Raw genomic sequence first — 13,339 nt, 5'->3', positions numbered from 1 at the left:
TGTGTACAGAGCTATTTATATGATATAATATAGCCTTTAAGCGTAATAATTGTATATTTCATATCTCTTTTACTCTGTATTTTAAATAAGTAGTACCAGTTTTTAGTCAGGCCTTAGCACCAGCTTTAAAATATGGGTGTCCCTTAAATGTCATCACTGACTGGATTTAATTATATCATCTGGCATATTTCTGAAATCAGACTGGGAGATGCATGCCTGTAACCTGTGACTTGCAATGGACAGGAGCTGAGACGGCAGGACTAACAAACAAAGAGGCACTGGATCAGCTAGGACTATATTCACTGAGGGTGAAGAATGAGAGAAATCTCATAGAATGTTATAGGTTTCTAACAGGACTAGACAGGCCAATGACTGGGAATCCAGGGTACACAGGTTGATGATTTGGATAGGCCGTTTGGGATGGAGATGAGAAATTTCTCCACCCAGAGAGTGGTGAGCCTTTGAAAATTCTCTGCCTCAAGAAGTGTTTGAGGCCAAAACATTGAATGTTTTCAAAAGGGAGTTAAATCTAGTTCTTAGGGCCAAAGGGATCAAAAGATATGGGGGGAAGCAGAAACAGGGTACTGAGATGGATGATCAGCCATGATCATATTGAATGGCGGAATAGACTCACAGGGCCAAACATTCCTGCTCCTATTTTCTATGTTTCTATGATGTGTTTAATGACTCGTACAACATCCCAGCTTTTGGGGTCGTCCTACGGTTGGATAATTACACTATACACATAAACCCAGTTATCAGAATATTCTTTTGCATCCTACGACCTAATAAGATATTTTAAATAATCTCTTATAGATTCATGAACTCAAAGTTGCAATGAGCGAGAAGGTGGTCTATCTTCGTGACACAAAAGTCAATATTATTAAACAAATCACCAGCTTTACTGAGGAGTTGAGGTTGATACAGACCAAACTTGATCCTTCACAACATCTTCCCATTCCCGCTGTCCCAAGTCTGTACCCTGATGAAATGCCTGAGAAGAAGTTCCAATATGACCAGGAAAAACTACTCGAATTCAGGGAAAGAAACAGTTCCAGCACGAAACACAGGAAGATATCTGAACAGCTTGGTGAAGAAACAAAATTATCTGAAACTTCGAATACATCAGAAACCAGCACAAGCCAACAACTAGAACAAAACATTGCCTCAACCATTGGCAGTTTTGCAATCGAACCATCACCACTAGAGGCTGAAATCAAAATCATTGAAGACAAAACCAATCTCTATTTGCAAACTGCAGTGCTGCAGAAGGTACATTGTAGATGGTAATGGTGACATGAGAATGTTAACCTGAGTATAATCATGCATTGAGTTTTAGTTGACCCAAGTAAATTTGACTCCTTTATAAAGCAGGTGGTTTTACAGAAAGACTGAAACAACATCTGCTGATGTTTATGATGCAGAACAAAGTCTGACTGATCTGTGCTGAATATTCTTAACCTCATGCTAACACTGGCATTAGTATGATATTACACATTAGTGATATGGAGATGTAGCACTCCCAGCTTGGACCTAAAGGTGTGACATGTCGCTAATAATCAAAAACTGATCATACAATATGTTGTATCACAGGTGGCTGAGGGAGGGGAGTGAGGAAATTACAAGGGCTCTGAACCAAATTTTTAATTTCCCTATGGCCATAGGGGAGGTGCCAGAAGAATGGAGGACAGTGAATGTAGTACCACTTTCCAAGAAGGGTGGGAGGGATAAAACAGGAAATGACCGATCAGTGAGTCTCTTGTGTCTATCAGGGAAACAGTAGGTGAAAATTCTGAAGGAGAGAATTCATTTCCACTTGGACAGGCAAGGTTTGATCGGGGGTAGTCAGCATGACTTTATCAGAGGGAGGTTATGCCTAAAAAATTGGTGGAATTTTTTGAGGAAGTAACCAAATGTATTGATGAGAGTTGTGCAAATAATGTAGAATAGATTTCAACAAAGCCGTTGATAAGCCCTCACATAGGCAACTGATAAAGAAAATAAAGGCACACGTGATCTTTGGTAACGTGACAAGATGGATTCAAAATTGGCTTAATCATAGGTGGTGATCGAAAGCTGTTTGTGTGACTGGAGCCCGGTGTGTAGTGGCGTACTACAGAAATCGGTGCTGGGTCCCTATTGTTGTGATATATATAAATAATGTAGATGAGAGTGTAGGGTTGAATGACAAGTTTGTGGATGATATGAAGATTGTCCAAGTGGTTAACAGTGAGGAACAAGTTCTTAAGTTACAGGAAGATATAGGGTTCGCCAAATGAGTAGCTCAGTGGCATATAGAATTTAACCCTGATAAGTTTGAGATGATACACTTTAGAAGAAGTAACATGATAGGGGCCTACTCAATGAATGGCAGGACACTAGGAAACTCAGAGGAACAAAAGGATCTTGAGGTATTGCCCACAGATCTCTGAAGACAGCAGGGTAGTTTAATAGAGTAGTTAAAAAAGCATACAGTGGCTGAGTGGTTAGTACTGTTGCCTCACAGCGCAAGGGACCCAGGTTTGATTCTACCTTCGGGTGACTGTCTGTTTGGAGTTTGCATATTCTCCCCATGTCTGCGTGGGTTTCCTCCCCAAGTCTGAAGATGAGTAGGTTAGGTGAATTGGCTATGCTAAATTGCCCATAGTGTCCAGGGATTTGCAGGCTAGGTGGATTAGTCATGGATAGGGGAAGGGGATGAGTCTGGTGGGATGCTCTTTGGACGATCAGTGTGAATTTGATGGGCTGAATGGCCTGCTTCCAAACTGTAGGGATTTTATGATTCATACTAGAATTTGCATTCAGCATTCAGGGGTGGCACGGTAGTTCAGTGGTTAGCACTGCTGCCTCACAGTGCCAGGGATCTGGGTTCGATTCTACCCTCAGGCGAATGTCTGTGTGGAGTTTGCACGTTCTCCCCGTGTCTGCATGGGTATCCTCCGGGTGCTTCAGTTTCCTCCCACAGTCCAAAGATGTGCAGGCTAGGTGAATTGGCCATGCTAAATTGCCCGTAGCGTTCAGGGATGTGTAGATCAGGTGGGTTATAGGGAGTTGGGTCTGGGTGGGATGCTCTGAGGGTCAGTGTGGACTTGTTGGGCTGAATGGCCTGTTTCCACACTGTAGGAATTCTATGATTCTCATTTATCTGTCGAGGCATAGATTATACGAATAGGGAGGTTGTGTTAGAGCTGTACAGAAGTTTGGTTAGGCCATAACTGGAGCATTGTGTGTAGTTTTAGTCGGCACACTATAGGAATGATGTGATTGCACTGGCAGGGGTACACAGGTGATTCACCAGGATGTTGCCTGGGTTGGAACAATTTAGCTGGGTTGGAACAATTTCCAAAAGAGGCTGGATAGGCTTGCATTGTTTGCTTTAGGGCAACCTGATAAGGTCTTTAAATTACGGGGGTGCATAATCACCAGGGTGGACAATAGCAGTTGTTCCCCTTAGTTGAAAGGGCAATAGCGAGGGAACATAATTTTAAGGTGAAGGGCAGGAGACTTAGAAGGAATTTGAGGAAAAATATTTTCACACAGAGGATTATGCAAATTTGGAATGCACTGCCTGGAAGGGTAGGAGAGATGGGAAACCTCACAAGCATTCAAAAATACATGGATAAGCACTCGAAATGTGAAAACGTTCAAGGCTGTGGGTCATGTGGTAGAATGTGGGATTAGTGTAGATTTGTCAGTGCAGACTTGATGGGCCAAAGGACGTCTTCAGTGCTGTATGATTCTATGACTAAATTCAGTCCTAGCTGGATTTCACTGTCTCACAGCAAAGTTCCTACTGGTTTCACTGCCCCAGAATACAATTCTCGCAGGTTTTCACAGTCCTGTTGCACAGTCTTGGATGGTTTCACTGTCCCACTGCACAGCCTCGGCTGGTTTTTACTGCTCCAGAGTACAATTCCCGCTAGTTTTCACTGTCCTGCTGCACAGTCTCAGCTATTTTCCATTAGCCTTCTTGATTATCTGCTGCACTGTGCTAGTTTTCTGTATTTTGTGCACAAATAACAGAAAGTGCCTTTTGTGTTGCAGCTTTCTGCAGTTTCTGTCCATTTAAATAATATTCTGTTCTTTTGTTCTCCCTTCCAAAATTAACAGCTTTGCACTTGCCCTCATTATATTCCATTTGCCAACTCTGTAACCTGTTTGTATCCCTCTTGCAATCAGCTTTTCCAGCTATTTTTGTGTTCTTATTAATTTTTCTAATACCGTTTCTGTTGTAACGGTAATAGCATTTAATTCCTGCTCTGATTCTTTAGTGAGATGTTCAAAATCAAATCATTATTTCCATTGCAGATTGATTGGTCATTGCTATTTGGGCTGCCTACAAACTAACAGTGACCACATATCAGAATTGATTAATTGTCTGTAAATCATTTGAGGATGCTCTGAAGCAACTGGACAAAACACCATACAAAAGCAAGTTATTTGTTTTTTCCTCTTGTCTGTAAAACTAGTGCTTCTTTCCAATCAGAATCATCATCATCATCAATTCCCATTTCTTCCTCTGACTTTCAACTACTTAGGAGCTTTAACCTGAGAATAACCTGAGAATATCTGGCACATAACCAGCTAAGACAAACATTACCAGGTCTGGCTTGACTCTATCAAACCTCTCCCCACCACCCAGAATTGTACATCATGTTGATATCATCCTAAAGGGTAGTTGAACTCACGCTTCTTTCCCCCATTTTCTTTAGGTTCAGTTTCCAGCCCCTGCATCCTTATTTTCAACAGTAAGGAGGAGCTTGTGGATGATAATTTAGAAACCATTTGCCTAGCAACTTTTGGTGAATTCTTCTCACTTCTTTTCCTGTTGATCAGACCTCTCCAAGTTCATCTCTAATTCCAGCCCTGAACTCCATGATTGCACCCTTACATCTTTCCACCCTGTTTAAGCTCATCTTCTGCATGGGTCTCCTCCTTGTTCCTTTGATCCCATTCTCTTTAAACTCTGACCATACAACTTTGCCTGCGTGTTATCGCAAATGATTCTCCACTTCACCCTTTGAAAACTGTCATAATCACCCACAGTCTCAAAATTCCACCCTCCTTTCCTCACTAACTATTTTTCCATCTCCCATCTTCTGGGACCAACATATCCTGTTCTGAATTGGGTTGGATCTGCGGTGGGACAACAAAGACAATAGTCACCAAGCAGTGCAATCAGACTTCCCACCGTTGTTTCTACATGCTGTGTACCTGTTTCTCCTGAAAGGACAAGAAGGAGACGGTGGATCAGACTATACTTGTGGAGAGAGATTTAACTTTTTGTGCAACTGATATTTAACTGGACAGTTTCATTTTCTTTTTAAAAAAAAGCCTGTACTGTGTTCCAGCTCCAATTTAGATTATTGTACCTCCACTTTTCACTATTTGTGTTCATGCTCACTTCCTCTCAACAATAAAAAAAACGTTCAGTATCAGAAGGAGAATGTGGAACAGGATGTGTCAGGATGGAGTTGAATCTAGGCGGGAATCAAACTGCTCCACTGACAAGACTAAGTCTGTCCTTGCCCAAGAAAGGTTTATTGGTAGAGGGATTGAGTTTCGGAGCCATGAGGTCATGTTGCAGCTGTACAAAGCTCTGGTGCGGCTGCACTTGGAGTATTGCGTACAGTTCTGGTCACCGCATTATAGGAAGGATGTGGAAGCATTGGAAAGGGTGCAGAGGAGATTTACCAGGATGTTGCCTGGTATGGAGGGAAGGTCTTATGAGGAAAGGCTGAGGGTTTTGAGGCTGTTTTCGTTAGAGAGAAGAAGGTTAAGAGGTGACTTGATAGAGACATACAAGATGATCAGAGGATTAGATAGGGTGGACAGTGGGAGCCTTTTTCCTCGGATGGTGATGGCTAGCACGAGGGGACATAGCTTTAAATTGAGGGGTGATAGACATAGGACAGATGTCAGAGGTAGGTTCTTTACTCAGAGAGTAGTAAGGGCGTGGAATGCCCTGCCTGCAAAAATAGTAGACTCGCCCACTTTAAGGGCATTTAAATGGTCATTGGATAAACATATGGATGATAATGGAATAGTTTAGGTTAGATGGGCTTCAGATTGGTTTCACAGGTCGGCACAACATCGAGGGCCGAAGGGCCTGTACTGCGCTGTAATGTTCTATGTTCTATGTTCTAGAAAATTGAATGTATCAGAAAGAGTCACAGAGACTCTGAGTACAGTTAGCAAACAACAACTCCGTTCTGAATTAAACTTAATCATTTGAAAATAAGGAAAATTATTTTCTGAAAAGGAAATGAATCTCTAGAGTCGCTGGAATTCATGAATAGCAAATGGACAATTTCCTCGAGCTCACAGGTTTAACCTTTAATAAATTTCTCTCTCCAGATCGATGATTTGATAAAGAACTTTGATGCAGAGGTTCGGGTTGTTTCCCACCAGAAGTGCAAGCTGGACATCTCCATGAAAATGGCTGATCTCCGGCAAGTTACACTTTTTGAAGAGGTTCTTCTGTTGAAAGAGTTTGAAAAGAGTGAAGACATTTTGCAGGAACGTGTCAATCAACGCATTACTGAGCGTCTCGAAACACAAGTGAGCAATGAGTTGTTTTTCATTGGTAAATAGGAATGTTGTTGAAAATGATCTGTCGTAATATTTTCATTTTTTTTCAAAACTTCTTTAAAATTTTTTTCATTTTATGTCTACAACTAAAAGGTGGTGAGTGCAATATTTCTATAGAATTTATGCTGCACTCATTTACAGGAATGTTTCATGAACGGAACATTCTGGAAGATAATTATTCATCCCCTACTGCCTACGCTAGTTTTCAGAAAGACAGTCTTAGCCATATTTAGTGTCTTCTTCCTGTTTATTCCACTGATGTTGTGCTGTCTCTTTCAAAAAAACACAATTCATTCTGTACCATTTTCTTGCCCATTCATACATATCATTATTGTTTCAATTATAAAGAAAGCAGTTACCAGACGCAATAAGCATCTTATTTGTGTAAAGAGGTGGAGAGAAGTGAAGGGAGTAAAATTAAGCAGATAATAGGACATAATGTCGATCAGAATTCATTAGCAATACCTCTCTAAACCTGCCACTAGAAAATATAAGCTATGTACATATGAATTAGAAGCTGGAGCATTTGGTCTGATGGGCCCACTCCAGCATTCAATAAGTTCATGGTTAATATGAATACATAACATTCCCACTAACCCCAATTATCTTTTACCCACTTGCTTATCAATAATCCATCTTTGCCTTAAAAATGTTCAAATCTTTGAGGAAGTGAGTTCCTAATTACCTCTTCCTTCTGAAAGTAAAAGCTTCTCCATTGAGAGTAAAATAATTCTCCTTATAGCTCTCTTAAAGAGGACAACCCCTTATTTTCAAACAGTCACCCCCTGTTCTAGATTCTCCTACAAGAGGAAATATCTTTTTCACATCTACTGTCAGGTCCCTCAGGATCTTATATGTTTCAATCAATAGGGAGTTCAGACATAAATTTGAAAGAAGAACCTCAAAGGTAGTAATCTCAGGATTACTGCTAGTGCTATATACTAGCAAGGGCAAAAATAACAGGATAAAGCAGATGAGTATATGGAGAAATGATGTAAGAGAGAGGGATTCGGAGAGGGTTCTTCAGACATTGGGACCGTTTCAAGGGAATGTGGGATTGATACAAAGGTTGCATTGGGACGGGACCAGGACTGATGTCCTCGGGGGAGTTTGCCACTGGGGAAGCTTTAAACCAGAATGGCAGATGGATAGGGACCTGAGTAGGGAGATGGAGACAGAAGAAACAGGATAGAAACAGAAGACAGAAAGGTAAAAAGCAAAAGGCAGAAAAAAAGGACGAGAAATAAATGGGGCAATACTGCACATTAAAGCGAAGATTGAATCGAGTCCCTACAGAGTAGAAATGGACCAACTAGCCTCAAGTCTGCACCGACCCTCTGAAGAGCATCCCATCCTGACCCAGGCCCCGCCCCCCCAATCTCTATAACTCTGCATTTCCATTGACTAATCCACCCAGCTTGAACATCCCTGGACACTCTGGGGCAATTGAGCATGGCCAGTCCACTTAGCTCGCACTTCTTTGGACTGTGGGAGGAAACCAAAGCATTCAGTGGATACCCATGCAGATGCGGGGAGAATGTGCAAATTCCACAGAGGCAGTCACCCAAGGGTGGAATAGAATGCAGATCCCTGGCTCTGTGAGGCAGCAGTGCTAACCACTGAGCCACCATGCTGCCCAAAGATGGCTAACAAGTTTCAAAAGACAAGTCTGAAGGCTTTGTTTCTTAATACATGAAGCATTAAATTTACTAAAAATGCTACCCCACCTCCTTTCCATTTCTTTGTCTTAATGAAGGATATTGACTTGAAAAGTTATGATGCGGAATCCATATGTGTAGAAACTAGAAATGAGAAACGCCAGGGCAGCAAATGTTGTTGGGCTTGGCTTTTATTGACTTCTGGGACGTGGGCATCACTGGCTGACCAGAATTTGTTGCTCTGCCCTAGCTACCCTTGACAATGTAGTGGTTAGTTGCTTTCTTGAATTGTTGCAGTTGTGTGCTGTAAGTAGACTCACAATACACAGTGTGAGGGAATTCCAGGATTTTGATCCAGTGACAGTGAAGGAACGGTGACATATTTTCGAGTCAGGATGTGAGTGGCTTGGAGGGGAAGTTGCAGGGCATAGTGTTCCTATGTATCTGCTCCTCTTGTCCTTCTCGATGGAAGTTGCCATGCGTTTGGAAGGTGCTATCTAAAAATCTTTAGCAAATTTCTGTAGTGCATCTTGTAGGTAGTACACTCTGTTGTGACTGAGCATTGGTGATAAGGAAAGTGGGTGCTTGTGGATGGTATGCCAATCAAGGGGGCTGCTTTGTTCTGGATAGTGTCAAGCACCTTGAGTGTTGTTGGAATAAAATTGAATAACCTCTTATACCTGCCCTCATCCAGGTAAGTGGGGAGTATTCCATCACACTCCTAGAATAATGATCCCAAAACAGTAGTGGAGATATAAGACAAAGTATTGCACAAAATAAAATCAGTTGCATGCAATAAGGGTACAGCTGTAATCATGGGTGACTTTAATTTACATGTAGATTGGAGAAACCACATTGGCAATGGTATTGTGGATGAGCATTTCCTGGAATGAATGCATGATGGCTTTTTAGACCAACATGTTGGAGAACCAAGCAGAGAACGAGTTACTGTGCTATGCAGTGAGCATGGATGAATTAACAATCTTGTAGTGTACGGTCCCTTGGGGAAGATTAACCATAATATGCTAGAATTCTTCATTAAGATAGAGAGTGAGGTAGTCAAATCCAAAACTAGGAGAGCTGTATCTAAGTAAAGAGAACTATAAAGATATTTGGCATGAATTGGCTAGGATTGTCTGGGGGAACCGTCTAAAGGGGTTGACAGTAGATAGGCAATGGTTCATATTTAAAGAACATGTGCATGAATTGTAACAATTATTCATTCCTTTCTGGTGCAAACATAAAAGGAAAGTCTAACCATGACTTACAAAAGGAATTTAGGACAGTATTAGTTTCAAAAAGGAGACCATACTAATAAGGTGTAGGAATAGAATTAGACCATTCAGTGCATCTAGTCTGCTCCACCATTCAATTAGGTCATGGCTGATCTGATCATCTTCAATTTCACTTTCCTGTCTTTTACCCACAGCCCTTGATTCCCTTACTGACTTTTTAAAAAAAAATTGATCTCCCAAAGAACATACATAATTTTGTAGTAGTGGGGTTTGAATCTATGCCTCTGCAGAGTCTCAACATATAAAATTACTAGAAAAAGCAGCAAGCCTGAGGATTAGGCTCATTCTAGAATTCAGGAAAAGAGTTCAAAAGATATTTGATCAAGAAGGGGAAATAGAATGTGAGAATAAAATTGCAGGAAACATAGAAACTGATTGTAAAAGCTGCTACAAATCAGTGAGGAGAAAAAGATTAGGTCTATCGCAGTCAGGTTCCAAGGAAATTCTAATGGGGAACAAAGAAATGGCAGACGAATTTAATGCATGCTTTGGTTCTGTCTTCACAAAAGAGGGCACAAACTGTCTCAAAAATCTTAGGGATCCACATGTATAGTGAAAGTGTAGAATTGAAGGAAATCAGTATTGGTAAGAAAGTAGTGCTGGGGAAATTTTTGGGATTAAAGGCTGATAAATCGGCAGGGCCTGGCAATCTACATCCCAGAATACTGAAGGAAGTGGCCCTGAAAATATTGAATACACTGGTGGTCATCTTCCAAAATTCTATACTTCTTACTCCAGTTCCTACAGATTGCAGGATGGCAAATGTCACCCCACTGTTTAAAAATGGAGGGGGCAAAAAAGAACAGAGAATTACAGACCAATTAGCTGACCATCAGTTGTGAAATAAATGCTGGTAGAAGACGTGATAGCAGAACATTTGGAAAGCACTAACTGGATTGGACAAAACCAGTATGGATGTATGAAAAGCAAATCATACTTATCAAATCTATTGGAGTTTTATATTGACGTAACTAGTAGAATAGATAAGGGAGAACCAGTGAGTGTTATGTATTTGGATTTTCAGACGGCTTTCGATATGGTACCTTATAGATTAATTGGCAAAATTAAGGTACATGGGATGGGGGTAATATAGCGGCATGGATTGAAATTTGGTTGAGAAATAGGAAAAAAGAGCGTGGGAATAAGTGGATCTTTTTCTAAGTAGCAGGCAGTGACTGGTGGGGTACCACAACCAGTGCTTGGGCTGCAGATAATGTTTATAAATGACCTGGAGAAGGGAACAAAATGCAATATCTCCAATTTTGCTGACCAGACTGGGCAGGATTGTGAGTTGTGAGGTTGAAGCGAGGAGGCTTCAAGGTGATTTAGATGAGTTGAGTGAGTAAGCAAACACACGGTATATGCAGTACAACTTAGCTAAATGTGAAGTTATACATTTTGATGTGAAAAGGCAGAATATTATTTGAATAGTGATATATTGGGAAGTGTAGATGTGCAAAGGGATCTGGGTGTCCTTGTACACCAGTCAATGAAAGTATACAGACAGGTGCGCAAGCAATTAGGAAGATAAATGGTATATTGGCCTTCATTGCATGAGGATTTGAATTTAGAAATTGGGATGTCTTATTCAATTATACAGGGCCTTCGTGAGACTAAACCTGGAGTATTGAATGCAGATTTGGACTCCCAACCTAAGAAGGGATACACTTGCTGGAGAGGGAGGGCATTGGAGGTTCCTTAGGTTGGTACCAGGGAATGCTGGTATAGTCATGAACACATCTGTAAAGGTTAAAAAAAAACATAAAATCAACACGTTATACATACTCAAAATGGTCTTTTTTTTTAATTGGTATCTGAAAAGTATCCATTTAGGGAAAATACAGAAGAAACAGAGAAGAATTTACTGAGGATCATTTTCAGACCTGGGTGACTATAATTCAAAATCCACCAGCACCCATTCCCCTGAGGCAGGCAGCATGCAAACTTGTTGCAGCATGTATCACAGGTTAATTTTGTTTATTTTGATCTTTATAGATGCGTTCATGACTGTATCAGCATTTTTGTGTTATTCAATACTGTTAGTTGATTATGGATGCGAATATGACCTTATGGAACCTGGTCTTCCTAAATGGTCAGTCCAACACCAATAGATCCCCTCTCATTCTTCTAAGCTCTAGCGAACACATGCCCTGTTAAACCAATCTCCCCTCATAGGACAGTCCTGCCATCCCTGGCATCGGCCTGATGAACCTCCACAGCACTCCCTCTCCAGCAAGTATATCCTTTCCTGGTTAGGGAGACCAAATCTGCACACAATATTCCAGGTTTAGTCTCACCAAGGCCCTGTATAATTGAATAAGTCATCCCTATTTCTGAACTGAAGGCCAATATACCATTTACCTTTCTCATTGCTTGCTGCACCCGTCTGTCTACTTTCATTGATTGGTGTACAAGGACACCCAGATCCCTTTGAGACAGGCAGTAAACAAGCTTGTTGCTGGTTTATTTGTGCAAACCAGTGCGATCCTGGCTGCATGCACATCATGCTGCCTAGCAATATGTGTTCCATCATAAAGGTAGTTGGTCCTCATTTATTGTGTAATTTGATGGTGCACTATGAGATTAAGTTATTTACAGATTGGTCAATGAGAAGACAAAGTCAAGAATATTCTTCAAGTTTAGACTTCAAAGTAACTCTAGTATTAATGTGTAATAAATAAACACTGCAATATACTGCATGGTACTGAATCGTGCCATGGGCAGTAAGGTGGCTCAGTGGTTAGTATGGCTGCCTTGCAGTGCCAGGGACCCGGGTTTGATTCCAGCCTCGGGCAACTGTGTGGAGTTTGTATGTTCTCCCCATGTCAGCCCATGGATTTCTGCTGGGTGCTCCAGTTTCCTCCCACTATCCAAAGATGTGCAGGCTAGGTGGGTTAGCCATGGGAAATGCAGGGTTACAGGGACAGGATCGGGGAGAGAGTCTCTTGGGATGCTCTTTGGAGGGTCAGTGTGGACTCAATGGGCCAAATGGCCTGCTTCCGCGCTGTAGCGATTCTATGGTCTATGACTGTGAAGATGACAAAGTTCTTCACTCAAAGTGGAATGAACATGTGGAGACCAAGTCACTGAATATGTTGAAGAAAGTTACAATGTTTAGATATTAAACCCATCAAGGGAATGGGGAGAGGCTAGAATATGGTAATGAGATAGAGGATCAGACATGATCCTACTGAATGGCAGAGCATGTTCAAAGGGCTGAATGGCCTACTCCTGCTCCTACTTTCAATGTTGTCTGATACTCTTCTAAATATCAGTGTTCACCCTTTGCTCGTAAGACAACGCCTTTAATTCCAAGCGTTTTTTAATTAGGTAGTAAACGTTCTTTGAACTGCTTCCATTACATTTACATCTCTTTTCTCATTCATGGAATATGGGGATCACTGGCTGGGCCTGTATTCATTGACCTTCCCCAACTGCCCTTGAGAAGGTGGTGGTGAGGTGCCTCCTTGAACTGCTGCAGCCCATGTGCTGTAGATAGTCCCACAATGCCTGTAGGGAGGGATTCCAGGATTTTAACCCAGACACACTGAAGGAGTGGTGTAGAGGGAATGTACAGACCTTGGTATCCATTATCCTTGTTTGTGTTAACCAGCCTTTAATATTGCATTTTGTCAAATTCTTCTTCAACTCCACATAGACAACCATAAAACATAGGAGCAGAAATTAGGCCATTTGGCCCATTGCGTCTGCTCCGTCATTTAGTCATGGCCGATAAGTTCCTTGACCACATTCTCCTGCCTTCTCCCTGTAACTTTTGAACTTCAAGACTCTATC

The 13,339-nt window shown here is 41.4% G+C and overlaps 1 protein-coding gene across 1 annotated transcript in view; it reads left to right on the top strand.

Annotated features, from left to right (window-relative positions):
* LOC109914114 (cilia- and flagella-associated protein 44-like) overlaps positions 1 to 13,339 on the top strand; it is a gene marked incomplete at its 5' end in the record, with an annotated part of 171,890 nt that overhangs the window by 118,964 nt on the left and 39,587 nt on the right. The window contains 2 exons of the mRNA XM_048602549.1: positions 817 to 1,272; positions 6,358 to 6,561. Of these exons, the coding sequence (XP_048458506.1) occupies positions 817 to 1,272; positions 6,358 to 6,561 (660 nt within the window). The remainder of the gene's footprint in view (positions 1 to 816; positions 1,273 to 6,357; positions 6,562 to 13,339) is intronic.

Source organism: Rhincodon typus, chromosome 11 (genome assembly GCF_021869965.1).
Source record: "Rhincodon typus isolate 14 chromosome 11, sRhiTyp1.1, whole genome shotgun sequence".
Lineage (NCBI taxonomy): Eukaryota > Metazoa > Chordata > Chondrichthyes > Orectolobiformes > Rhincodontidae > Rhincodon > Rhincodon typus.
Note: the sequence above shows the minus strand (reverse complement) of the source record. Positions and strands in the feature narration are given on the sequence as shown.